The following is a 27,560-nucleotide window of genomic DNA, read 5'->3' as shown; positions in this document are numbered from 1 at the left end:
TGGCAGGCACGCACCAGAGTCAGGCTGCGCAACCGCCGAACTGTCAAAGGCCAATTAAGGCCAGTTAACAACTAATTAAACTAATTGTCTGGGCTGCCAGTCCAACCTTAAAGTTGGCGGGCAGGCGAAGAGCCCAAGCGGCCTTTGCATTTCTCATGAAACTTCATTCAGGGGCAAGATGAGGTTCCATGAAGGGTTTATAAATCAAGTAAAATGTTTCATTAAAATTCATTAACATGTCCCAGCTCATGTGACACTGTCACATGAGGGGACATGTCTGAATAATTTTCTCTATTCTTTTTTTCAAGTTTTCATAATGAAAATAATCTCCCCGAGGCAGCCTCATGCCTCAGGGTGGTTTCTGCACTCTTACGCGCGCATGCACCAAAGAGCGCAGGCCCTGACTCTTCCCCCTCCCTCCTCCCTCCATCCGCACAGGAAGCGCTGAGCGCTTCTGGGTGCGCGTCACACTAGGCAGGCCTTAATTGCTGCCATCTTATCAGTGTCCATTTTAAATATGACACTTCCAGAAACTTCTGTATGAATACAGAGTCCATATTTAAAGTTATGAGTATGACATGCCTTTACTGGGCATAACAATATGAATGCTTCAATGATATACTTAGCTCCAAATTCCAATTAAGTATTTAAGGCTGAACAGTTGCCCTTTGAAATGTGCTGCTTGACCCAATATTTCTATTGGCAGGAAAAGGTCAAAGAATGTGCACACCTTTCTTGTGCAGGAAGCGCAATTTAATGATGAGCTAGAGTCAGCAGAACATTTGGCCTTGAATGGGTACCATATATGGCGCTAATATTTGCGCATGTGACAATGTTCGAACCACTGTGTATATTTTGGAAAATAGGGTGTGCTTTCCTTTTATTTCCTTTTTAGACAGTTCATTTTTTGAAAAAATCTAGTATTTAAAATAATTAGGTTGATTTAATTTTAAGCTCTATATTCAAAAACTACAAGATCTAGTTTGATCTGCACAAACTCAAATAATTTTGAATCTTCATTTCATAATTTTACTTTCCATTACTAACCACAGTTTTTTCTTGCCTTGTATTTTGAATGTTATGGAAACTGGAAAAAGTTGCACTTCAAAGCCAGGTTGTTTTCTTTTCCAGTGCTATGAATAGAAAAAAACATAATGTTCTTAGTACTGTTGCTTAAATTTATACACCTATAGTTGGAACCATGTTCTATTGAACACTTCTCTAGCATATGTTGCACAATGATGGGCTTTGCTGTCTCAGTGATATTTCTGCCTTCATTGATATTTCATAGAATCAATGCTAAAAAGGAGAAAGTGAAAGTCTTGCTGATAATATTTACTAATACTGAAAATTATTTACCTTGTTTCTGAGGACAGGTCCAAGTCCCATTTGCACATGCACATGTGTTGACAGCAATATGTTGGAATTATTTTTTAAAAATAATGTCTTGTACCGTAGCAAATATGAAGTGTGATATGGAGCGTTTTTGTTTTTTTCTAATCAGGCCAAGCTTGGGAACAGTTCAGTCAGTCCCAATGTGGGCCACCTTGTACTTAAGTACCTGTGCCCAGCAATGAAAAATGTACTTCAAGATGGGTTGAAGGCATACATTCTGGATATGATCATAGGACAAAGGAAAAATTTGCCATGGACTGTGATTGAGGCTTCCACCCAGCTTGGTATGTCATACCATTTTTAGCAATGGCTATGTAAAGTCTTAATTTACTTAACGCTCAGATTACAGGTTGTGATTTAGGTAGGACTTCCAATAATGCTAAATAAAATCAAGATTAAGACTGGTAGTTTAGGCTATGAGTAGCCTTTTTTTGAGGATTAAGACAAATTGGTAGAATAGAATAATAACTATTACTCAGCTTTACATCTTAGATTTAGTAGCACCTTGGAAGGTTCCAACTTTCAATTATAACAGCGACCGAAAATAGCTCTCAAATCTTTGGACGTGAGCCCAAACAAAAAGTTATATTTTCTCATGCTCGGTTAGTAATGGAATTCTGATAATTATCTTTTAAAAACAACAAGTAAAATGTACTGTCAATTTTTACTCCCTTCCTTGACTTCTCTTACCCCAATCTCATTTGTTCTTTTCATACACCTTCCATCCTTTCCCCTTTACCTCCTCCCATCCTTTCCCCTTTACCTCCTCCCTGCCCCACTTTGTCTCCCTCCCTCCACACCCCCCGCAACAGCCTGTTCCCCTGCTTTTAAATTTTTAACTTCCCTCCAAAACATCAGAGGGACCAAACACACAGGCACCTCCAGATCACCCATTGTGGCTGTGGAGATAGCATTTCCTCTTAGCAGCCTACTTTCAGAGCCATGGAGCATCCAGTTCCAGTCTCAATTACAACTTAATTAGCCAAATACTATATCTTGCACAATGGTTTATTTTGTATGCTAAGCTAGCTTTTAAATTTCCCAGCTATCTTTCTCTTAGGGTAATTTTCTAACTTCCCAGGTGCCTCTTTGTTTCTTCTTTTACCCTATTTTCCAACACCAGAATACATCTGGTTTACTTCATGGATGAATTTTTTTCAGGAAGTAGCACCTATACATATATTGGTTTTAATAACGTGGCCCTCAAATTACTTATATATATGTGTTTACGGGAGCATGGATATATAAAATATATATGTGTGTTTTTATATATATATATATATATACACATATATGTGATGGCAACAGTGCCATTTTAATACTTAGCTATATCCCTGGGAAAATAAATATTGCAAATTGTTTGCACCATGTGAAACAAAGTATGAATACAGTTAAACAATTTGGCTTAGTGTGCCAAAACATAAATTAGGAGACGCATTCCCTGGTTGACCAATGCAACAACATAGTCTTGAACAGTGAGCAGACCAAATGAAAGCTAAATTCTGGAAAGCTTTGAAATGGTTCAAGAACAAAGCAAAAAGTAGAGTAAGGCTGCCAGCGAAATTAATTTCATAGGGAACCTTTAACAGATGTCAAAGAAGAGACACTGAGATTGCTTTAGCCCAGTTTTGGAACAGTTTGATTAAATTCAAGGTCCCAGAGCTGATGGGGCAGTGTTCTAACCCAATTCACCTCCCATCCAGAAATTTCTAAAAACGCATCCTCCAAATAAAATGTACTGTTCTATCATTACTGTTTTGATACTTCATCTTGTTTTTTTTTCAGGTCCTTCTACCAAGGCACTTAACAATCTTTTTTGCAAAATAAGTCAGTACTCTGAGTTAACAAGCCACAGCACGAGATTTAATGCGTTCATCTTTGGCCTTCTGAAGTAAGTAGTCAGAACTTGAAAACAAAGTTAGTGTTGCATTAACAGTATTGAAAATGATGGTGATCATTTTCAGGGGTGTATTTTAAGAAAACTGATAATTGAAAAATAATAGAAATTTACATGGCTATAAAATTTTGCCAAAACCTTAACTTAAAATGCCTTATAAGTGATTATTTAAAGTATCAACAGCCCGAGTAAAATTTTCCAGTAAATCTTATTTTTTGTGACCCACAGTTTAGGCAGTATTTAGTGAAGACGACGGGACTCTTGCCCACTGGCTGGAAAGCCAGTGAGAGCCCCGCACTGCCTCCTTTAGTGAAGACCTGCTGTAATTAGTGCCACTGAGGCACTTAACTGGACTGCGACGGGCCTTCCCTGGGATCAAAGGCACTGGGGCCGGGCGGCGGTGGGGGAGTGCAAAAGTCCCACCTGCCGAGAACTGCCGGCCAATCAGAATCTAATGAATGGCAACGGCACTGAGGGTGTGGTTGCTGCTGCTGGCACAACACCCACCTGAGGCATAGTATTGTCACTGGATCCCAGGCCACAGGTGAGTGATAGTGGGAGTCATGGGGTGAGGATTGCAGTGGAAGGGGTCAGAGCAAGAACAGGGGCTGGCTCTTAGCAGGCTGAACCCCCCCTTCCATATGCCGGGCCCCTTGATCAACCCCGCCCCCACTCCCCCAGGAGTCCACAAGCAAGTATGCATAGGTTTGCTTGTTGTGTCCCCTGCATGGCGGGACCCCCGCGCACCACTGTGTTAATGCTAGCGGCAGTGGGATGAGGCCCTTATGTGGACCTCAATTGCCTACATGAGGGCCTCAATTGGTGGCGGGGCAGGAAGGCTGTCCATGAGCCTTCCCACCAAGGATTAACCAGGTGGAGACGGGAAGGCAGCAGGGTCCCCACCTGCCACCCTTCTGCCTGATTAATTGCCCCACCTCCACCAAACTCGCGACAGGGTTGTCATTAAATTCTGCTGTTGGCTTTGACTGGTTTTTACATATCCTCATTTGATGATCAGATTTATGCTCTGTTAACTTTAACGGTTCTGTTTGATGTGACATCCGGGTTTATGACAACTACTATCATTCATGCTACTTTAAGTGATAAGTCTTTTACATGCAGAAAAACCCATATAGGAAGGGGAAAACGTAAAATAACTTTATTTTTTAAGTACTGCAAATAATGTTTAAGACTTTCTGTATCCATTACACAAAGTATGGAAGAAAATAATAACAATACATTTGCATTTTTTAAAATAACAAACTATTAGCATTTTTTCCTGGCATAGAATACCCAATCCCTCCAATCTCTGAAGGAAGGTGACTGACCATAAGGAAGGCCTGGATTTTTGCAGACAGAGCCATTTAAGCATAGAAACTAGGAGCAGGAGTAGGCCATTCAGCCCTTCGAGCCTGCTCTGCCATTCAGTGTGATCATGGCTGAACCTCTATCTCAATGCTGTATTCCCACTTTCTCTCCATATCCCTTGATGCCCCTAATGTCCAAAAATTTATCAATTTATTTCTTGAATATAGTCAGTGACCCGGCCTCCACAGCTTTCTGTGACAGAGAATTCCACAGGTTGACCACCCTCTGAGTGAAGACATTTTTCCTCATCTCAGTCCTAAATGATCTGCCCCATATCCTGAGACTGTGGTCCCTGGTTTTAGACTCCCAACTAGGGGAAACATCCTCCCTACATCCAACCTGTCTAGCCCTGTTAGAATTTTATACATTTCAATCAGATCCCCTCTCATTCTTCTAACCTCCAGTGAATACAAGCCCATTCGAACCAATCTCATACGACAGTCCTGCCATCCCCGGTATTAGCCTAGTGAACCTTTGCTGCACTCCCTCTATGGCAAGAATATCCTTTCTTAGGTATGGAGACCAAAACTGCTCGCAATACTCCAGGTGCTGTCTCACCAAAGCCCTGTATAACTGCAGTAGGACATCGCTACTTCTGAACTCAAATCCTCTTGCAATGAAAGCCAACATACCATTTGCCTTTCTAATTGCTTGCTGCACCTGCCTGTTTACTTTTATTGACTGGTGTACAAGGACACCCAGATCCTTTTGTACATCCACATTTCCCAATATATCACCATTCAAATAATATCCTGCCTTTCTGTTTTTCATACCGAAGCGTATAACTTCACATTTATCCACGTTATACTGCATCTGCCATCTGTTTGCCAACATACAACTTGTCTAAATCGTCCTGAAGTCTCGTTGCATCCTCCTCACAACTTGCAACCCCACCCAGTTTTATTAGAAAACTTGGAAATATTGCATTTAGTTCCTTCATCCAAGTCATTTATATATATCGTGAATAGCTGGGGCCCAAGCACTGATCCCTGCGGTGCACCACTAGTCACTGCCTGCCACCCGGAACAAGAGCCATTTATTCACATTCTCTGTTTCTGGTCTGCCAACCAACTCTCAGTCTATGCCAGTATATTAGCCCCAATCCCATGTGCTTTAATTTAGCCCACCAGCCTCTGATGTGGGACCTTATCAAAAGCCTTCTTGAAATCCAAGTACACCACATCCACTGGTTCTCCCTTACCTATTCTACTCCCTTATCTATTCTACTGTACACCCTCAAAAAACTCCAGTAAATTAGTTAAGCACAATTTTCCTTTCATAAACCCATGCTGACTTTGTCTAATCCCGTTAATGCTTTCCAAGTGTTCTATTACCACGTCTTTTATAACAGACCCTAGCATTTTCCCCACTACTGATGTGAGGTTAACTTGTCTGTAATTCTGATTTTTCTCTACCCCCTTTTCTAAATAGTGGGGTTACACTTGCCACCCTCCAGTCTGTAGGAACTGCTCTAGTGTCTATAGAATTTTGGAAGATGACCACCAACGCATCCAATAATTCCAGGGCCGCTTCCTTTAATACTTTGGGATGTTGATTATCAGGCTTTTTCAGCTTTAACCCCATTAATTTCTCTAGCACCATTTTTTTTACTAATACTGGTTTTCACTAGACCCTTGGTTCCTTAACATTTCTGGGAAATTATTTGTGTTCTTTTTTGTGAAGACAGAACCAAAATAAGTGTTCAATTCTTCTGCCGTTTCTTTGTCCCATATTATAATTTCCCCCATTTCTGACTGTGAGGGACCTATATTTGCTTTTGCTATTCTTTTTCTCTTCACATATTTATAGAAGCTTTTACAGTCAGTTTTTATGTTCCTTGCAAGTTTACTCTCATGCTCCATAAAAATGGCGGGCGGGATCTGATTCCGGGATTCCCGCTTCCTGCTGCATTCCAGGCACCTCCAATACTCACTGGCGCAGGATCAGGGTTCAGGTAGAAAACCCACACCCTGTACTCCCGACCTGGCCGGCTCTACTGCAGGGGCAGGTGTCTCCTAGCCCTCCACGATTTTCATTGGAGTCAGGCCAGCTTCTTCCCAATCCCTCATAGGAGTTTTGAAGGGTCAATCAGACAGACCATTGAAGTACCAATAACAAAGTCAACAATTTGTTTAACTGCTCAAAACAGAATCCTTGCTAAGCTCTTGATTTTATTGGTCTGGGCTCTCTTTGATAATGAGGACAGGTAGAAGTCATAATTGTTGACTTTGCTTGATTGACACCTTTAAGTGGTATAATTAGTTCTCTCTGCGATCCCTTTGCTTGATGTCTCAATCTCTATTTGGACAAGATTAAGAAGTGTAAAGTGTTCGATGCCACTGTTATTGATACTTTAATGGTAGGACAGATCGACATTTTGCAAGGGTTGTCAGAACAGCAGTTTCTTTTTTCAAAAGATGATTTGTGAATGGGTGTTTTTATTTCTCTTGGCTGTTCAACACTTGCAATTGTTATTATATGGCTCATTGGTTACATATATAGTGCATGCTGGGTGAATGGGCATATAAGGATCTGGACAGATAAGGGATCATGGAGAGTGGCTGAAGGGCATGAGTTAGCATTGAGTTGGCATGGAGAGTATAAGAGGCCATGGAGGGTGGGGCTAGGGGCGATGGCTAGAGGACTGAAAACCTTCCAACACAACTGGGGCGAAGTCCCAGAGAACCGAGACAGGCTTTCTAACCAGCTCACCTTGATATCTTCCCATCCTATGAGCCAATTCTATTCAGCACTTGCGCCCTTCACCATGCCCACCTTATCGCCAAAATCAGGCCCAAAATCACCACAAAAAAAAGTTGTGAGAAATTTCTCCTTGACGGTAGTTGGGAGATGAGGAAAAACTTGGAGTTGAACATGAAATGGTAAACAGAGAGGAAGCAGTGTATACCTGTCAGGAGAGTAATATTAGGCCAGAGACTTTATTCCATTGCTAACTGAATTGTGAACAAATATTGTAAATACTTATATTCTTCAAATCTGAAACCAGGGGCAGAATTTAGCCCTTGGCTGGCGGGCGGGTCCCACTGGCTCGGCGGCAGTGGGGGAGGGATTCCTGTGCAGGGGAGGAGGGATTCCCCAACTGTCAAAGTGCGCTACTGCTCCCTGAGGCAAAGTCCTGTTTCAGGGAGATTTGTGAGAGGTAAGTAAACTCTAAAAATAGTCAAATATTAAAATTATTAACATGTCCCCCTCATGTGACAATGTCATACGAGATGGGACATGTTAATAATAAACGTAAAATTTATTAATTTTTTAAAAAACGGACATGAAACTTCATCCCGCAAGTGGATGAAGTTTCATTAATGATCTGCGGCCCACTGGGGCTCCTGGACTGCCCGCCAGCCTTAAGATTGGCCGGGCAGGGTGTTTAGTAATGTTAATTAGCCTTAATTGGCCATTGATGGGTCGGCGGGCGGACAGCTGATTTCACTGCCTTCATGAATATTTAAAGGGACTGGGATGACGTTGGGGGTTCCTCCCGACATCATCCCACGTCATTTTCCCCTCGGCGAGCGGACCCCACCCCCAAATCGCCAAGGGGAAAATCCTGGCCCAGGTGAACGAGAGGGTGTTTATCAAAATATTAAGTGGAATAAGCAAAGTTAATTTGGAGCACGATTTCTATTTAATCCATGATTGTAAGATAAGGGACATGGATACAAGCTAGGGTGCTGACTTTAGAATTTATATCAATAAGTCTTTCATGTGCTAAACGATTAACATCTGGAATGGCAAAGATTTTAAACATCCATTTGGCAGAGTGGTTTTTTGTGGAAGATGTGAGGCTGTCGCAAGAGGCTTTGGAGTAATCAAATCTAGAGATATGTTACAGTGGCTGGTGTGCTTGGGTAGAAGTGGAAACAGGTGATATTGTGAAGTTAGAAGTAAGTGATCTTTGTGATGGAGAAGCTGTAGAATTGGAAATTCACCTATGGGTTGAACAGAACACTGAGGTGGCAAACAGTCTGGTTCAGCCTGAAACAGTAGCCAGTTCCGGGATCCATTGACATTGGTATTACTAATGTTCAGCTGATTGCTACTCCCGTATGTGGTTACACAATGAGGCAGAACCAAGCTACACAACCTCAGATTCCTGTTTGACCAAGAGCTGCGCTTCAAGTCCCGTGGGCAGGATCTTTTGGATGGCGGGGTTTCTCGTCATGACCATTTTCTTTCTCTTTCCACAGATACTGCCAGACCTGCTAAGTAATTCCAGCATTTTCTGTTTTTAGATGAAATTTACATTTCTCTTCCTCCTTTTTTTTAATATTCGTTCATGGGATGTGGACATCGCTGCCTAGGCCAGCAATTGCCCATTCCTAATTGCCCTTGTTCAAAGGGCATTTAAGAGTCAACCACATTGCTGTGGGTCTGAAGTTACATGTAGGCCAGACCAGGTAAGGAGATTTCCTTCCCTAAAGAACCAGATGGATTTTTGAGACCATTGGCAATGGTTTCATGGCCGTCATCAGACTTTTAATTCCGGATTGTTATTAAATTCAGATTTCACCTGAGCATTACCTGAATCTCTGGAATACTAGCCCAGTGACAATACCACTATGCCACCACCTCCCCTCTCTTCCTCTATAAATGACTCCAGAGCCTTGCTCCACCATCTAGTAAACTAAAGAAAGATAATTTCCACTTACATTTTTCTAAAGACTAATTAATTTAGCATTCATGGCCTTGAGTTTTTGATCAGAATTAAAACATCAAATTAGTTCTTACATTCACATTATCCATGTGCTTTGTTATTTTAAAGATTTGGCTCTTGTTCCTGCTTGAGTCTTATTTCTCTAGTGCAATAAATTCATGATGTCAGTCACTCCATGTATTGTAGCATCTCAAATCTTGGAATCATTCAAGTTGCTTTTCTTTGACCTATGTTTCAAGAATTTGTCTAAATTTGCAAATGCGCTCCAAAGCTTGCTCTTATCAAATTGACTGAGTCTGTCATCTTTGTCGTTTTTATTGTATTTTTCCTCCTATAACTTATATTATGAATTTTTTTCTAATTTAGCTTAAAAATAATTTTTACTATGTTTGTACTAGACTCAAATGATGTTTTTTTAAGAGATGTATTTTGTTGCTGTTATTTGCTGAGTCGTAGAATCTGTCACACAATACAATGTGACTGTTAGTCATGGTATAAATTAACCAAATTCCTAGACTAAACATTTATGAAGTAACTGCTAGAAGGTACCATTTTATTATACTTATATAATTTCTTTTATGTTCTTTGATGCAGTATCAGATCCTTGGAGTTTTGGTTTAATCACTTGTATAATCATGAAGGTAAGATCAAGTTATAATTACTGTTGCTAGAATTTTTCTACTTGTTAGTTTACTTGTAGAACATGAAAGACCATGGACTAGAAATTCCTTGTGAGTTATTGAACTACCAGAACACAGCATTAAACTTTCAACTGCTAGTCACCCCTGGTGCTGACCCCATGCCAGATTCTGTGGTTGGAATCATTAGCATAAAGGAGGGGGCACGCATAGTTTGGACTTTCGGAGCAGGGCCTTGATGTTTCATTGGATGTGGAGAAAAAACTGGAAAAGTGTAATCCGCTTTAGTTGATCTCTCTAAAATCAATTTGACACTGGCAAATAGCACTGTCACTAAAACCTGCTATATGGCAACTATACCTGTATCATGCAAGCACACTGTACATTGACCACACAATAGGTGGAAATGGAGGAAAGCTGATTTGGAGGTAGAACCAACCTGTTTCAAAGCTGTTAAAATTCTGCATCATACTTCACCCTCAAATCCAGGTTAGATGATTTCCAAAAATGGTGGGAATTTTGAGGTTTAACTTTTCATACTTCTGTTTATTATCGGCAAGTATTGTGTGTTATTGTAATGTTGAAGAACAATTTTCAAAGGGCTGTTGCATGTGAAGGCTATGAATAACTATGAAAGAAAACTATAGATTAAGATAAAGAACTTTTACAAGCTCCCAACAAAAAATGAGTAGTTGAGCAAATGCAGCTTCTTGTAATCGCAAGTTAGAATGTGGCAGAGGGATGCTTATTTTGTATCTCTTTGTTACAGAGGAAGGTGAAATTTGGACTATAAAAGTACCTGGAGGAGAATATTGAGTCACTTCTAGAAATAAATAATCAAAACAAAAGGGTATTTGAAAAAGTGCTAAAGGAGTTTGGGCAAGATTTAATGAAAGAACTAACCATATAAACCTTTGAAAACAGAATTGGAGGATAGCAGATATTACACCCCTTAGAAATTAGTTAACCTTCATTGTAGTTGAACTTGTAAGAGATGAATTTACAAAAGCACATTACCAATGTGCTGTTCCCCAGAATCTGTGCTGCAAGCTTATTTTTTTCATTTGGGTACCAAAATGGCATCAGGGTTTTTCATTTTGTGTTCCGCCAGGGCCACCCAGCTCCTGACCTCATTACAGCCTTGGTTCAAACATGGACAAAAGAGCTGAACTCCCGAGGTGAGGCAAGAATGACTGCCCTTGACATCAAGGCAGCACAGTGTGGCATCAAGGAGCCCTAGTAAAACTGGTGTCAATGGAAATCGGGGGGGAATCTCTCCGCAGGTTGGAGTCATACCTAGCACAAAGGAAGATGGTTCTGGTTTTTGGAGGTCAGTCATCTCAGCTCCAGGACATCACTGCAGGAGTTCCTCAGGGTAGTGTCCTCAGCCCAACCATCTTTAACTACTTCATCAATGACCTTTCTTCTATCATAAGGTCAGAAGTGGGGATGTTCGCTGATGATTGCACAATGTTCAGCACCATTCGCAACTCCTCAGATACTGAAGTAGTCCATGTCCGAATGCAGCAAGGCCTGGACAATAACCAGGCTTGGGCTAACAAATGGCAAGTACCATTTATGCCACACAAGTGTCAGGCAATGACCATCTCCAACAAGGGAGAATCCAACCATTGCCCTTTGATGTTCAATGGCATTCCCATCACTGAATCACCACTATCAACATCCTGGGGGTTACCATTGACCAGAAGCTGAACTGGACTAGGCATATAAATACTGTGGCTACAAGAGCACGTCAGAGGCTGGGAATTCTGCAGAGAGCAAATCACCTCCTGACTTCCCAAAGCCTGTCCGCCATCTACAAGGCACAAGTCAGGAGTGTAGTGGAATACCCTACACTTGCCTGGATAAGTGCAGTTCCAACAACGCTCAGGAAGCTCAACACCATCCAGGACAAAGCATTCCACTTGATTAGCACCCCATCCAGCGCCTCCAACATCTACTCTCTTCACGAGCGATGCACTGCAGCAACTTACCAAGATTTAAAACCCACAGTCTCTACTACCTAGAAGGAGAAGGACAGCAGGTGCATGGGAAAACCACCACCTATAAGTTCCCTTCCAATCCATACACCATCCTGACTTGGAACTGTATCACCATTCCTTTACTGTCGCTGGATCAAAATCCTGGAACTCCCTCCCTTACACCACATGAAGTCAGTTCACCACCACCTTCTCAAGGGCAATTAGGAATGGGTACTAAATGCTGGCCTAGTCAGTGACGACCACACCCTGTGGAAGAATTTTTAAAAAACCCAGTCCAAGGTTACTCCCAGCTTCCAAAGGGCTCACTTCTCCCTGTTTCACTGCATTGTAATGTCCAGCAACTGTTGGAGATCCTTTCCCACTGAGAAATCCCGAACCAACCTCCAGCAACATAGCTTCCACCCCATTGGTTCCTTTCCCTGGCCATGCCAGGACAAATCTCTGAGCTCTTAATTTACTGCCCATACCCTCTCCTCAACTAGAGGACCAGATACCATCAGCATTACACCTGGTAGCTCACACAGAACTGCCTTTGCCCTGCTGCTCTCAGTGGCTGATGTCTCACCCTCTCTCCCAAACTCTTCCCCTGTCTCTGATTCTGTTCAAAGTCTCTGAGACAGAAAATCTGTAATAACAAGAACATCTGCTTCTGCCTTTGTTTTCAGGTATCAAACTTGACAACTGCATTTCAATAGCATCAGACTTGGGACACCGATTCCCATTGTTTACAGACCCCATAGCCCCGTCGTCAGGCAGAATTTGTAGCAAATCACATGCAATCTTCATTACTACATTTAGCTTAAATTAAAGAGACAGTTTTAAAACATAACCATCTTTAAAACTTTGCATTCGCAACAGGATTGTTTCATATTTTCCAAGACTAAATTCTAACACTAATTGTTTCTTCTCTCTGGTTAGATATTATCGGAGTTCACTATCTGTCCACTGGTTTCCTAGCACTGTCGCACAGTGTTTGCCAACCACTATTTGAAGAGCTCCTTCTTTTATTGCAGCCTCTTTCGCTACTGCCCTTTGATTTAGATTTAATGTTTGAACACCATGTTATCCAAATGACTAAGGAGCAACAGAAGAAGAAGGAACAGCTCAAAGTCAAGCAGGATCTCTTGCAATCCGTGCACTCCACCTTCCAGCTCATGAGAACCAATGGCAGTAATGAGAGTTTTGGACCTGAACAGAACAGAGGGGACAAATCAGAAAGAATTACACAAAAGGGGACAATGACAAGAGATGGATCAGATAAACATAATGGAGAAGTAGAAAGTATGGAAAGAATTAGAAAGGAGAAAGTGAGTGAGATCAAAAAGGACAAGCAAGCAGGGTGGTGGTACCAGCTCATGCAGAGCTCGCAGATATACATTGAAGGTTCTTCAGAACAATCAAAGTTTGTAAACTGGGAGAAGAGAAAGAAGCAAAGTACAGCTGTTGTACCTCCTCGATTAAGTATTGGTACAGAGAAAGGGTCACTTCGAGATGGTTATCCAGAAGGAGCAGAGAGTCAATCTATATTTGAATTACAAAATTCTGACATTTGCAGTGTGGTGTCCAGTCAGGCTGAGTCAAATGAAGAGGCAGCAGCCACTAAGGAACTGTTAAAGAAAATTCAGGCCGAGTATTCTAAAAATGAATCCAAACCTTCTTGGATGGGGAGTCCTCCAGAATCTGTGCTACATGAACTTAAACATAGCAAGGTGAATGAAAGCATTGCTTCAAATGATCATGATGTGAAACCAGAAAGAAAGTCAAACATGGAGCACATTGAAGGAAAACAAGGAATGTGGCTGGGCCGGTTGTTTGGTGCAAGTGTAAATCAAACTAGGAAAGAAGAGTCACAGCTGGTTAAATCACAGAAAAGCAGGTGAGAATGTTTTTTACTTGTTCCCAGAATGGCAGGATGAACACTTCCAGGGCAGTATTTATTGTGCATTCCTGATTGTCCTGAGAAGGTGGCCTGTCCCCCTAAACCACTGCAGTCATTGTGCTCTGAGAATTTTGCTGGGTAGGGAGTTCTAAGATATCAACCTAGGGACCAGAAAGGACCAAGTCATGTTTGTTCAAGTCAGGTTGGTATGTCACTTGGAAGGGAATTTGTAGAAGAAACAAATTGGCAAAGGTAGCCTAGATGATGAGTTTATAAAGTGTATTCAGGATAGGTTCTTGGAACAATACATTCTGAAAACTGCCAGGGACCAAGTTATTTTGGACTTGGTAATGTGCAATGGGACAGACTTAATTAAAGGATCCTCTAGGCAAGGGTGAATATATCATGATAGAATTTCACATTCAGTTTGAGGGTGAGAAACTTAGGTCTGAAACTAGAGCCTTGAACTTAAATAAAGACAATTACAAGGGCATGAAGACAGAGTTCGCTAAAGTGGAATGGGAAAATAGATTAGAAGGTAAGACAGTAGAAAAGCAGTGGCAGACATTTAAGGAGATATTTCATAACTCTCAATGAAGATATATTCCATTGAAAAAGAAAGACTTAACAAAAATGGATACACCATCCATGGCTAACTAAGGTAGTTAAGCATGGTATCAAATTGCCAGAAATGACATACAATGTTGTAAAGAAGTGTGGTAACCCAGAAGATTAGAAAGATTTTAGAAGCCAGCAAAGGATGATTTAAAAAATAATAAAGGGGGAGAAATAGTGGTGACAATGAAATTATCATTTATTATTGTAAAAAAACCATCTGGTTCAGTAATGTCCTTTAGCGAAGGAAATCTGCCATCCTTATCTGGTTTGGCCTACATGTGACTCCAGATCCACGGCAATGTGGCCGATTCTCAACTGCCTTCTGAAATGGCCTGGCAAACTGCTATTAGCAAGCAATAAGGGATGGGCAACAAATGCTGGCCTTGCCAGCGATGCCCATATCCCATGGAAGTATAAGGAAAATAAAGAGGTAGGATGGGTGAGGTAAGTGGGTGAAGGGGTAGAGTGGGAAGGGGTGGAGTGGTAGGTGGGTCAGGTTGGCAGGTGGGTAGTTTGGTAGAGGGGTAATTGGATGAGATGGGTAGGGTGGCAGGTGGGTGAGCAGTTAGGTGGGTTGGCAGTGGGGGGGTCGCATGGTGGAATCAGAGCCAGGAGTAATTAGGGAGTGAATCAGGGTCAGAGGGTAGTTGGTGGTGGGTAGGAGAGGTAGTTGGTGGCATGTCAGTGTGTGAGATTGGGGTGTCAGTTGCATAGTTACCCAGGAGTTAGGCTAGGATTTTTTTTGTCTAACCTTTCCTGGGTAAATATCCAGACAAGTAAGTTGGAACCATCTGAAGTCTCTGACTCCAACTCAGAGTTGGAAAGTTCAAACTTCCCGGGCAATTCCCATGGAATCAGTGTGTTGGGACCTCTGAGGGTGACTAGGAAAACTAATGGCACTAAAGGTTGACAAGTCCCTTGGATCTGATGGCCCGCATCCTAGGGTCTTAAAAGAAGTGGCTGCAGAGATAGTGGTTGTAATCTCCCAAAATTCCCTAGATTCTGAAAAGGTCCCAGCAGATTGGTAAACTGCAAATGTAACACCACTAATCAAGAAAGGAGGGGGACAGAAAGCAGGAAACTATAGACCTGTTAGTCTGACTTTTGTCATTGAAAAAACACTAAAATCCATTGTTAAGGAGGTGGTAGCAGGACATTTAGAAAATCATAGTACAATTAGGCAGGGTAAACATAGTTGACAATTGTGTTTGACAAACTTATTAGAGTTCTTTGAGGATGTAACAAGCAGAGCAGATAAAGGGGTTACAGTAGATGTAATGTATTTGGATTTCCAAAAAGAATTCAATCAGGTGCCACATAAAAGGTTACTGCACAAGGTAAGAGCTCATGGTTTTCGGGGTGATATATTAGCATGGATAAAGAAGTGGCGAACGAACAGGAAAGAGAGAGTAGGGATAAATGGAGCATTTTCAGGCTGGAAAACTGTAATGAGTGGATCAGTGCTGGGGCCTCAACTATATACAATTTTAGCTGAAGGGACCAGCTGTATTGTAGCCAAATTTACTGATGATACAAAGGTAGGTAGGAAAGCAAGTTGCGTGGAGGATACAAAGGGTTTGGATACAAAGAGTTTGCAAAGGGATATAGATAGGTTAAGTGAGTGGGCAAAGAATTGGTAGAGTATCATGTGGGAAAATGTGAGCTTGTCCACTGGCAGAAAGAATATAAAAGCGGAATATTATTTAAGTGGAGAGAAACTGCGGAATGCTGTGTTACGAAGTGGTCTCAGTATCGGAATGTTGGCCTTTATTACAAGGTTGATGGAGTATAAAGGATGAAAGTTTAGCTACAATTATACAATGCATTGGTGCAACTGCATCTAGAGTATGTGTACAGTTTTGGTGGCCTTACTTAAGGAAGGATATACTTGCAATGGAAGCAGTTCAGAGAAGGTTCACTAGGTTGATTCCTGGGATGAAGGGGTTTTCTTGTGAAGAAAGGTTGAGCAGGTTGGGCCTGTACTCATTGAATTTTAGAAGAATGGAAGGTGACTTTATTGAAATATATATAATTTCTGAGGCGGCTTGACAGGGTAGATGCTGAGGCTATTTCCCTTCCTGGAGAAATCTAAAACTAGGAGGCACAGTTTCAAAATAAGGTGTCTCCCATTTAAGATGGATATGAGGGGGAATTTCTGCTTGAGGGTTGTTAATCTTTGCACCCCAGAGAGCAGTGGAAGCTGGATCATTGAACTTATTCAAGGCTAAATTAGACAGATTTTGATTTACAAGGGAATCGAGAGTAAAGGGAGATGGGCAGGAAAGTGGAGTTAAGGCCACAATCTGATAAGCCATGATCTTATTGAATGTCAGAGTGGGTTCAATGGGCCAAATGACCTACTCTTCCCATTTCTTATGATCTTATGATTATGATCATGATCTTATGACAGTGCTCATACAATATTGCTACTCTTGTCCTTCCCAATGGTAGAGGTAGGTGTAATCCAAATAACCTTGCTGAGTTGCTGCAGTGTCTTCTCTGCATTGGGAATGGAGCGGGCAGATATTGAATCCAACAGAGTACCAATAAAGTGAGCTGCTCCATCCTGCCTGGTGTTAAGCTTCCTGAGAGTTGTTGCAGCTGCACCTATCCAAGGGAGATGTGAGTGTTCAATCACACTCCTGAATTTATTTCCATAAGGCAATTGATAAAGTGCCACATCAAAGGTTATTGTGGAAAATAAAAGCTCATGGTATAGGGGTAGCATATTGGCATGGTAGAAGATTGGCTAGCTAACAGGAAGCAGAGAGTAAGGATAAATGGATTTTATTCAGGTTGGCAAGATGTAACGCGTGGCGTGTCACAGCGATCAATGCTGGGACCTCACCTGTTTACAATTTATATAAATTACTTGGATGAAGGGATTTAAGGGATAATTACCAAATTTGCTGATGATACAAAGATAGGTAGGAAAGTAAGTTGTGAAGAGGACATAAGGAGGCTACTGACAGATATAGATAGGTAAGTGAGTGGGCAAAGATCTGGCAGATGGAGTTTAATGTGGAAAAATGTGAAATTGGCCACTTTGGCAGGAAAAATAAAAGAGAAGCATATTATCTAAATGGTGAGAGATTGCAGAGCTCTGAGGTGCAGAAGGATCTGGGTGCCCTAGTGCAGAGTACTGTCTACAGTATTAGTCACCTTATTTAAGGAGGGATGTAAATGCGTTGGACACAGTTCAGAGAAGGATTACCAGACTAATTCCTAGAATGGGTGGGTTGTCTAATGATGGAAGCTTAGACAGACTAGGCTTGTATCTGCTGGAGTTTAGAAGAGTAAGAGGCAACTTGATTGAAACATATAAGATCCTGAGGGATCTTGACAGGGAGGATGTGGAGAGACCGTTTCCTTTTGTGGGAGAATCTAGAATTAGGGGTCACTGTTTAAAAATAAGAGGTTGCACCTTTAACCCAGAGATGGGGCAAAAGTTTTTCACTGAGGGCTGAGAGTCTTTGGAACATTCTCCTTGAAAAGGTGGTAGGAGCAGGGCCTTTGAATATTTTTAAGGCAGAGGTGGATAGATTCTTGGTAAGCAAGGGGGTGATAGGTTATCGAGGGTAAATGGGATGTAGATTTCAGGTTACTATCAGGTCTGCCATGACCTTATTAAATGAGGAGCAGGCTCGGGGGGCTGAATGGCCTCCTGTTCCTTGTTCGTATGAATTGAGAATTGCAGATGGTGGAGATGCTTTGAGGGGTGCTATAAACTATTGAAAACCCCACCTTAAGGCAGTCTCTCATAAATGGTCACAAGTTAAGATGAACTGCACATGTGTTTTCATAGATTTGTGATGTCTGTTTTTAGTCACCAAAATAATCTAACTTTCTAGTGACTCAGGTTTTTTTCCTACATTTTCCTTCTTTCCATTTAAAGGGCTTCTGGCCAAATGATTTGCATTGTTCCCCTGTAGCTGCTGAATTGTGAGCAAATTGGGTTAATCTACCCAAATTCAAAGAGATTATTTCTTTATCCCATTATTTTAGGCTGGATTGAAACCCGTGTGCCTGAAGTATTTATATGGCTAGAAACTGAACTGGACTAGCCAGATAAATACTGTGACTATAAGAGCAGGTCAGAGGTTAGGAATCCTGCGGCACATAACTCACCTCCTGTCTTCCCAAAGCCTTCTACAAGGCATAAATCAGGAGCGTGATGGAATATTTTCCACTTGCCTGGATGAGTGCAGCTCCATCAACACTTGAGAAGCTTGACATCGTCCAGGACAAACCAGCCCGCTTGATGAGGACTCCTTCCACAAATATTCACTCCCTCCACCACCGACGCACAGTGGCAGCAGTGTGTACCATCTACAAGATGCACTGCAGAAACTCACCAAGGCTCCTTGGGCAGCACCTTCCAAACCGACGACCGCTACCATCTAGAAGGACAAGGGCAGCAAATAGATGGGAACACCACCGCCTGGAAGATCCCCTCTGAGCCACTCACTATCCTAACTTGGAAATATATCACCATTCCTTCACTGTTGCTGGGTCAAAATCCCAGGACTCCCTCCCTGACATCACTGTGGGTGTACTTACATCACAGGGACTGCAGCAGCTCAAGAAGGCAGCTCACTACCACCTTCTCAAGGGCAGTTAGGGATGTACAGTATCTGCTTGCCTAGCCAGCGACGCCTGCATCCCATAAATGAATTTTCAAAAAAAGCACACTCTACCCTTACTCCACTGTGCCTCCCTCCTCATTGTCAGCTTTAAATTAGATATAACAAATGATTCAGATTGACTAACTTTATAGAGTTTTACAGTTTTCACATTCTTCCTGGTGGAGGAAGCACTTGGCTTCTGACAGCATGGTTGAAATTCTCAATTTTGCATGTGAGGAAACAAATGGGCTTCCTACTGGTGTATGTCTCAGCAGAGTGTTGTGTCCCTGCATCGACCCATTACAAAATATCTGACTAGTGTCCCCATTGTTATTTATGTTACATATACTCTTTTCAATAAATATTTTATGTTTGGCACTTTGTTTTTAATGAAGGTTGGAAATAAATTTAATAATAGATCTTTGTTCAAAAAATGTACACGTTTCTGACATATTGGTCGTGATTCTATAAATTTCTAATGCTAAAGTAAAAGTTGGGAAATCATGACATGTTTCATCAAATTCTAGGATTTTTGCAGGATCAACATTTTAAATGTTATTTCCTGGCTTCAGTAATAGGATTAATACCCTGGTAACAAACTAGTATGATGATAATTCATCAGATTTTTTTTGTCATTTTCAGATGCTGTCAGATTGTGAGATTTTTAGTTATGAAGCTAGCTTTATGGGGAGATGTGGGTGGAAATTTTGGAATCTGGTAAAACAATGTTTTTAAAAGCACTGAAATGTTTGTTTCTTTTAATGAGTATTTTTCCTCCTTTTTTCTCCAGATTACCTTCTGGCTGGCTAGGACTTGATAGATCAGTGTATGATCTAATGGTGCAGACCATGGGAACTGGAAAATGGAGAGGTCCTCAGCACATAGCAGAACAAATCAACCCACAGTCTGGAGGTAGTCAGCCAGAATCTCGAGAAAGAAAAGCTCAGCATGAGCGGTAGTAGTATTTACATTATTTTCCTGAATCTAGGCAGTTATGCATTCTGTGTATTAAGTAATTTCACCAGCTGGATTTGTTGCTTTAAGTAACAAGGCTAGCTTTTCTGATGTCCTGATGGATAAAGGCACTGCTCATTATAGAACTAAACCTCACAAATCAGAGTCTTTGATGCTCAGTCTATGTTGAGTTGGCTGGTTTCAATGAGAATAACATTTGGGACGCTTCACTAACCTGATCTTTCATCATAATTCAGCCCACTAATGCCAAGTATCAATCCTGTGACCTTTTGAAGAACTTGTGCCTCCCGAAACGAAAAGAAGAAAACAGTAAGAGAGAACATTGTAGGAACAAAAAGTAATCTGTTTAACTGCTTAGGTTACTGAAGTGTAGAGTAGATTCTGGTAGGACAGAAAGGTATACTTGGAAGTACCTGTAAACATTTAAATTCATTTTTTTGTTCAACTAACAAATACAGAACACTCACTATAGGACTTTATTCTGCACCATTTTCCTAACTTATTTTCAAATTTGTTTCCTCAGTTCATTATTCTCCGGTCAAGGTAGGAGAGAAATTGAATCACCTAGAAAAACTCAGCAGGTCTGGCAGCATCGGTGGAGAAGAAAAGAGTTGACGTTTCGAGTCCTCATGACCCTTCAACAGAACTGAGTGAATATTAGGAGAGGGGTGAAATATAAGCTGGTTTAAGGTGATGGGGCGTGGGGGGAGTGAAGTTGGGGGGGTGTGGTTGTAGGGACAAGCAAGCAGTGATAGGAGCAGATAATCAAAAGATGTCACAGACAGAAGAACAGAGAGGTGTTGAAGGTGGTGATATTATCTAAACGAATGTGCTAATTAAGAATGGATGGCAGGACACTCAAGGTACAGCTCTAGTGGGGGTGGGGTGGAAAGACTAACAGGGCATAAAAGATATAGATTTAAAAACAATGGAAATAGGTGGGAAAAGAAAAATCTATATAAATTATTGGAAAAAACAAAAGGAAGGGGGAAGAAATGGAAAGGGGGTGGGGATGGAGGAGGGAGTTCAAGATCTAAAATTGTTGAATTCAATATTCAGTCCGGAAGGCTGTAAAGTGCCTAGTTGGAAGATGAGGTGCAGCATGATGCCACCACCAAACACATCTTCCCTTCACCCTCCCTGGCGGCATTCCGTAGGGATCATTCCCTCCGGGACACCCTGGTCCACTCCTTCATCACCCCCTGCTCCTCAACCCCCACCTATGGCACCTCCCCAAGCCCACGCAAAAGATGTAACACCTGCCCCTTCACTTCCTCTCTCCTCACCGTCCAAGGGCCCAAACACTCCTTTCAAGTGAAGCAGCATTTCACTTGCATTTCCCCTAACTTAGTCTACTGCATTCGTTGCTCTCAATGCGGTCTCCTCTACATTGGAGAGACCAAACGTAAACTGGGCGACCGCTTTGCAGAACACCTGCGGTCTGTCCGCAAGAATGACCCAAACCTCCCTGTCGCTTGCCATTTTAACACTCCACCCTGCTCTCTTGCCCACATGTCTGTCCTTGGCTTGCTGCATTGTTCCAGTGAAGCCCAATGCAAACTAGAGGAACAGCACCTCATCTTCCGACTAGGCACTTTACAGCCTTCCAGACTGAATATTGAATTCAACAACTTTATATCTTGAACTCCCTCCTCCATCCCCACCCCCTTTCCGTTTCTTCCCCCTTCCTTTTATTTTTTTCCAATAATTTATATAGATTTTTCTTTTCCCACCTATTTCCATTATTTTTAAATCTATATCTTTTATGTCCTGTTAGTCTTTCCACCCCACCCCCACTAGAGCTGTACCTTGAGTGTCCTGCCATCCATTCTTAATTAGCACATTCACTTAGATAATATCACCACCTTCACCACCTCTTTGTTTTTCTGTCTGTGACATCTTTTGATTATCTGCACCTATCACTGCTTGCTTGTCCCTACAACCACCACCGCCCCCCTCCTTAAACCAGCTTATATTTCATCCCTCTCCTAATATTCATTCAGTTCTGTTGAAGGGTCATGAGGACTCGAAATGTCAACTCTTTTATTCTCCGCTGAAGCTGCCAGACCTGAGTTTTTCCAGGTAATTCTGTTTTTGTTTTGGATTTCCAGCATCCATAGTTTTTTTGTTTATATATAGGAGAGAAATTGGGTTGTTTTAAGACCTCTGGCAATATACTCTTAAGCAAGTCAGAAACAAATTTGCAGAAGTACACCAAATTGTCCCCACTGTCTTTTCCTGGGAGGAAGCATTCTGGTTCCTTCCATTAATACCATAGCTGAGATCAAAAACATGCCATGTACTAAGAAATTAAGGCATGAACTCTTGGCATAACATGTCTGCTGCACATGCAACATTATCTTTAAGATTTTTAGTGGGTGGGTTATGCAGGGGTGGAATTATTAATCCTGTTGTAGAAAATTGTTGCTTGGATGCATAATCCCACAGTCATTTAATTTGAAATGTTACCACAGTGACCATGTTTCTCTTTTCAAGGGTAGGTTGATAATCCTAGGTCACCAGTTATTCTATATACTTAAACATAAAATTTTGACTGGCTTATTGAATTCCAATAATCGTGCATTTCTTTGCATTCACATTTATGGAGGTTGCGTAGCGTATTCAATTGCTTTGTAAATTTAAATTTTATGGAAGATGATATCTGCACACTTCACAGTTTGCCTTAATCACCCTTTCTTGCTCTGTTAGAATTATTGACTAGTTGTTATTTAGCAGCAAGCATTTTGTGTAGAATTCTTCCAGCTGTGACACCATGAAAATTCAGCTTGAAACATGGAGTGCTGGCCGCTAAGGTTCTGACTGCGAGGTTACTCCCAGCTTAGATTAGCTAATACAGCACGTAGTGAGAGTCAAATTGGGTTCATCCATATGTCAGATTATGCAGTTTGGGGAAGCTTATACAATCTTTTTTAAATTGTTCAGAACCAGAAATATAGCTGTCAGTAACTTTAGCTGAGAATCATTAACCACTATTTGAAATTCTGTTTAATTGATGAGGTATAACAACATAAAGTTTAGTTCATTTGTTGATCTGTAGAATTGCCAACTATGTTGACATGACTTGGGTCACAAGCTGCAGTTTGAGAGGAGTGGTTCACATCAAATGTAACATATTCATAAATATAAAAATGCCAGCTAATACCTAGCTGCACATAAAAACACAAAAATACTATTCCTAATGGTGAGCAACTTTTCTGAAATCCTTTCCCTCCTAAATTTTTCAGTTGATTAACTTTCAGTTGTCACTTATTCAACATGAAGTCCCTTTTTATTTACAAGCGAAAAATGCTATGCGTGCTGGAAATCTGAAAACAGAAAATGCTAGAAATACTCAGCTGGTCTGCCAGCATTTATGGGATCCACAGTTCTTATATATTTGTTGTGTAAGGCAACTTTTAACTACCTATTTAACTTAATTATTACTCTGTTACTTTTTGTATTTATACACCGAAAGCTTTCCTTAAGTATAGTGTCACAGGCAATCTTTGAACATTCTTTCCCAATGACTGAATATGACTGTATGCCCAATATATAGGCTAATGTAGTGAGCCCAAATGTTAAACAGAGAACTCACCTCTGAAGTATTGTGTATTGCCATGTGGTTTCTTTAACTTTAGAAAGTAGACGATAAATGGTAATACATTATGGTTTGATCAATAAATTACGTCAATAAACTGATAAATAAGTAATATTAATTATAAATAGTAGATTTACAATAATTAAACACTATACTAGTCACAAAATATCAAACACAGCAAAGGCACTTCTCTTGTATTCAACAAAGAAACTCCTATTGTACTAATTCAATGTAAAAATTACTCTTGAGACACAGTCCCTTATATCTGTTTTCTCCGAAGAAGTCTTTGTCTTGCCTATAGACTTAATGGCTTCAGAATGTTAACCAGAAAGAAGTCAATCTTAAAAGGAACATTCAAAAGTCTTTGAAGGTATATCCAAACAAAGGATATAAAGAATGCCTGAAACATGATTGGCCAGGTAATTGATCAATGAATTACTAATTCTATATGTGTCCCACGTTCATACCCATGTAGAGATCCCACTTTTATGTCCTACGCTGTTGTTATCGAAAGTGATGATCATTTTCTGTAAGTGAACCTAGATTTTTCACGCTCGTATCTATCATAAAAATATGAAAACAAACGTAATAATACACTATAGACAAAAATGCTTCATTTTTGTCACATTCTCCTGTAATCCATTATTTCTGCTGGCATATGATATCTACAAAGTGCAGCCACAATCAAATTTCATAGCTGATCAAATTGTGTAGGAAAAATTACAATTCCCCAAGGATTTCACTTGAAAAAGACTATTCCTAAATACATTATGATCCCTACAAGTATTTGAGAATCAGGTATTTTTTTCAAATGGCTTTTGGTGGTTTGCTGAAAAGTTTTAACAACATTGCAGAATGGAGTAGGATAGCAGAAGGCTAACAAAAATGCTATTAATATTGAGCTCTGTTTTATGCATTCAGCTTTTCAGACATTTTACTTCTTTTTTCTTCAAGAGAAGTGAAAGCACTTTGCCATCACATAGCAACTGAAAAAGGACAACTCAGCTTTAAAAAAGGTGACCTTCTGAGAGTGATGTCAAAAGTGGATGCTGACTGGCTGCTGTGTGGCCTTGGTGCTGAACATGGATTAGTACCCTTTACATATGTGACTCATCCCGAAGATGAAGATTATTGATCCGAATGCTCGATAGACTGTGCAATTTTAATTGAGGTGGGTGGGGGAGGGAGAGGAAAAAGTAAAAATTGTTGACTTCAAGATTAATTGAGCAGAAGCACTAAATTGCCAATATTTCTTTGCTTATTACTTAATTTTTCATTGAGTGCATTCAGTATACAATTTAGAACCCCCAACGGAATAGAATATATTGCTCATCAACTAATTCTCATTATAGCATTGGTGACTATAAAGTATGCATGGCACACAAACATCTGTTCTAATTTTCACATGCCTTTAGGAGTAAGCGACGTTATATTAACAGACTTCCAATAAGTGGTACAGAACTAGGACATATATGTTACAATTTATATTATTTAATGTATATCAAATTTTCATTTTAAATGGTGTAAATCGCATGAATTTATGAAGTACAAATAACAGGCAGTATTTCTGTTTGTGGAAGACAGTATTGGTGCCTTGATTGGATCCTGTAGGATGACTTAGCTGCCTACCTTTGCATAGCCATTCTACAAGAACGTTTAATGTTTGAGGTAGCGTAGGAATCAATGAAAATATAACAATTTGTAGTAATATATACCTCTGGCTTGTATATATGCAGTCGAAGAAGGTACGCCACATTTAGTTTTATTTACAGACATTCTTTCAATGTGTATTGTATTATTTATTTATTTTGCATATTAATAAAAGTGCTGAAATGATGACTTGCAATATAGTGGATGTATTGTAATCCTTTGCATGAAATTATAGTCAATTCATGGCAAGTGAACAACTTACTGATTTTAAACATTATCCTTCCACCAAAATTTAACACTTAAATTGATCAGTGAAAATTAAAGAAACTATGTGCAGTGATTAAAAATTAATATATCCAGACTTGACATTTTCCATTTTAAAATAAAATCACTTGCAGTTTTTAAAGATTCCCAATTTATGCAATGAGTTCTCCAAGGAACTAGTCTATGCCTACATACATTTAGTGTTATTCTATCTGTTCAAATATGTTTAAATATATATGGAAGCCTTGCATTTAGTATGCATCTGTAGTGTAACACACCTCAAAAGTGGTTGTCAAATATAAAGATGTCATCTCTGTTGGTCAGGCAAAACAATTATGATTGATTAAAATAATCAATATGTGTTAATTCCACTATGGCTGCAATACTTCACTAGGTACCTATTGAGAATTTGACTGTGGAGTTAAAGACATTGGCCTTCTGGTCATTGATTTTATTGGATGGAAAATCTGTGGGACATGCTGACCCCTGCCTGAATTCGTGTTATGTGGTTCTGCTACCTGAAGCCCAGTGCCAAAAGCGCTAATTCATAAAAGCCATCCCCATGGTAGGAAAAAAGGTAACATTAGTATTAAAAAAAGACAATGATCTGGATTTTTTATACTTGCATTTATATTACATTGTATTATGTCAAATGCTTAAGCTGTTTCTCACAATATATTTTGATGTACTTTGGAAGGACATGACTAATGTAATGTTCGTAAATGTGGTTGCTGTGACTAACAAACATCAAAGTTTCGAATAACCGCTTAATGGTCATCTGAACCACTGGACTAAATAGATGGGACGTTTGTTTGATGTTTTTAAAGTGTGGCACTTGCAACAGCATAAAAACTAGCTATTCAGCCCAACTTGTCTATGCTGGCGTTTATGCACCACACAAATCACCCCTCTTTATCTCACCTTATCAGCATATTGTTTTATTCTTTTATCCCTCTGAGCTATCTTAAATATTTTCACTGCAACTACTGCATGTGGCAGCAGTGTCAGCTTAGACTGAGTTTAAAACTTGATGTGCAGGTGAATGCACAACCAATCTGATCCAAACTGACCCTAATACTGTGCTTCGCAAAATAAATCAGAATTTCAAAAAGTATGTTGCAGGAATGCAAAGAGAAAATAAAATGTTTTAAAACAAAGTTGAAAATCCTGATAAATTCTCGTGGGAAATTCAGGTTGTTGGGTAGTATAGTGTTTGAGTAGCGGATGGTATCATATTATATTTATATAGCATCTTTACTGTAATAAAATGTTCCAAGGAGCTTCAAGGGAGCATGCTGAAACAAAGTATGACACCAAGTCACAGAAGGAGATATTAAGTAACTTGACCAGATGTTTGGCCAAGGAAGTAGGTTTTAAGAAGTGTCTGAAAGTAGGAAAGTGAGGTGAAATGGTGTAGAGACGGTATTCCAGAGCTTTGGATCTGCAGCCACCTGCGGTGAAGCAGTTAAAATCAGCGATGCACCAGAGGCCAGAATTAGCAGAGTGCAGATATCTTGGAGGGTTGTGGAGCTGGAGGAGATTACAGTGATAGAGAGGGGCGAGGCTATAGAGGTATTTGAAAATCAAAATGTTGCTTGATCAGGAGCCAATATAGGTCAGCAAGCACAGAGGGGTGGGACTTAATACGAGTTAAGACATGGGCAGCTGAGTTTTGGATGACCTCAAGTTTATGGGGGGGGTAGAATGTAGGAGACCAGCCAGGTTTGCATTGGAATAGAATCTAGAGGTAATGAAGGCTTGAATGAGGGTTTCAGTGGCAGATAAGTTGAGACGGGGGTGAAGTCGGTGGTGAAAATCTGCGGTCTTAATGATGTCTTGAATATGATGTCAGAAGCTTAATTCTGGGTCAAATGTGACACCAAAGTTGTGAACAGTCTTAATCTCAGACTGTTGGCATTGAGAGGGATGGAATTGGTAGGTAGGGAATGGAGTTTGGAGCAGGGTCCTAAAACAA

The 27,560-nt window shown here is 40.5% G+C and overlaps 1 protein-coding gene across 14 annotated transcripts in view; it reads left to right on the top strand.

Moving 5' to 3' along the window:
• Positions 1–25,517, top strand: part of rusc2 (RUN and SH3 domain containing 2) — a 123,995-nt gene extending 98,478 nt beyond the window's left edge. For 13 of the 14 annotated variants that reach the window (XM_041188554.1, XM_041188550.1, XM_041188561.1 and 10 more), the window contains 6 exons: positions 1,505–1,679; positions 3,181–3,286; positions 9,930–9,976; positions 12,895–13,852; positions 19,889–20,053; positions 24,626–25,517. In XM_041188554.1, the coding sequence (XP_041044488.1) occupies positions 1,505–1,679; positions 3,181–3,286; positions 9,930–9,976; positions 12,895–13,852; positions 19,889–20,053; positions 24,626–24,806 (1,632 nt within the window). In that variant the 3' untranslated portion in view covers positions 24,807–25,517. The remainder of the gene's footprint in view (positions 1–1,504; positions 1,680–3,180; positions 3,287–9,929; positions 9,977–12,894; positions 13,853–19,888; positions 20,054–24,625) is intronic. The other variant, XM_041188585.1, reaches the window with a different exon arrangement.
• The last annotated feature ends 2,043 nt before the right edge of the window (positions 25,518–27,560 follow it).

This window comes from Carcharodon carcharias, chromosome 1, assembly GCF_017639515.1.
Source record: "Carcharodon carcharias isolate sCarCar2 chromosome 1, sCarCar2.pri, whole genome shotgun sequence".
Taxonomy (NCBI): Eukaryota; Metazoa; Chordata; class Chondrichthyes; order Lamniformes; family Lamnidae; genus Carcharodon; species Carcharodon carcharias.
Note: the sequence above shows the minus strand (reverse complement) of the source record. Positions and strands in the feature narration are given on the sequence as shown.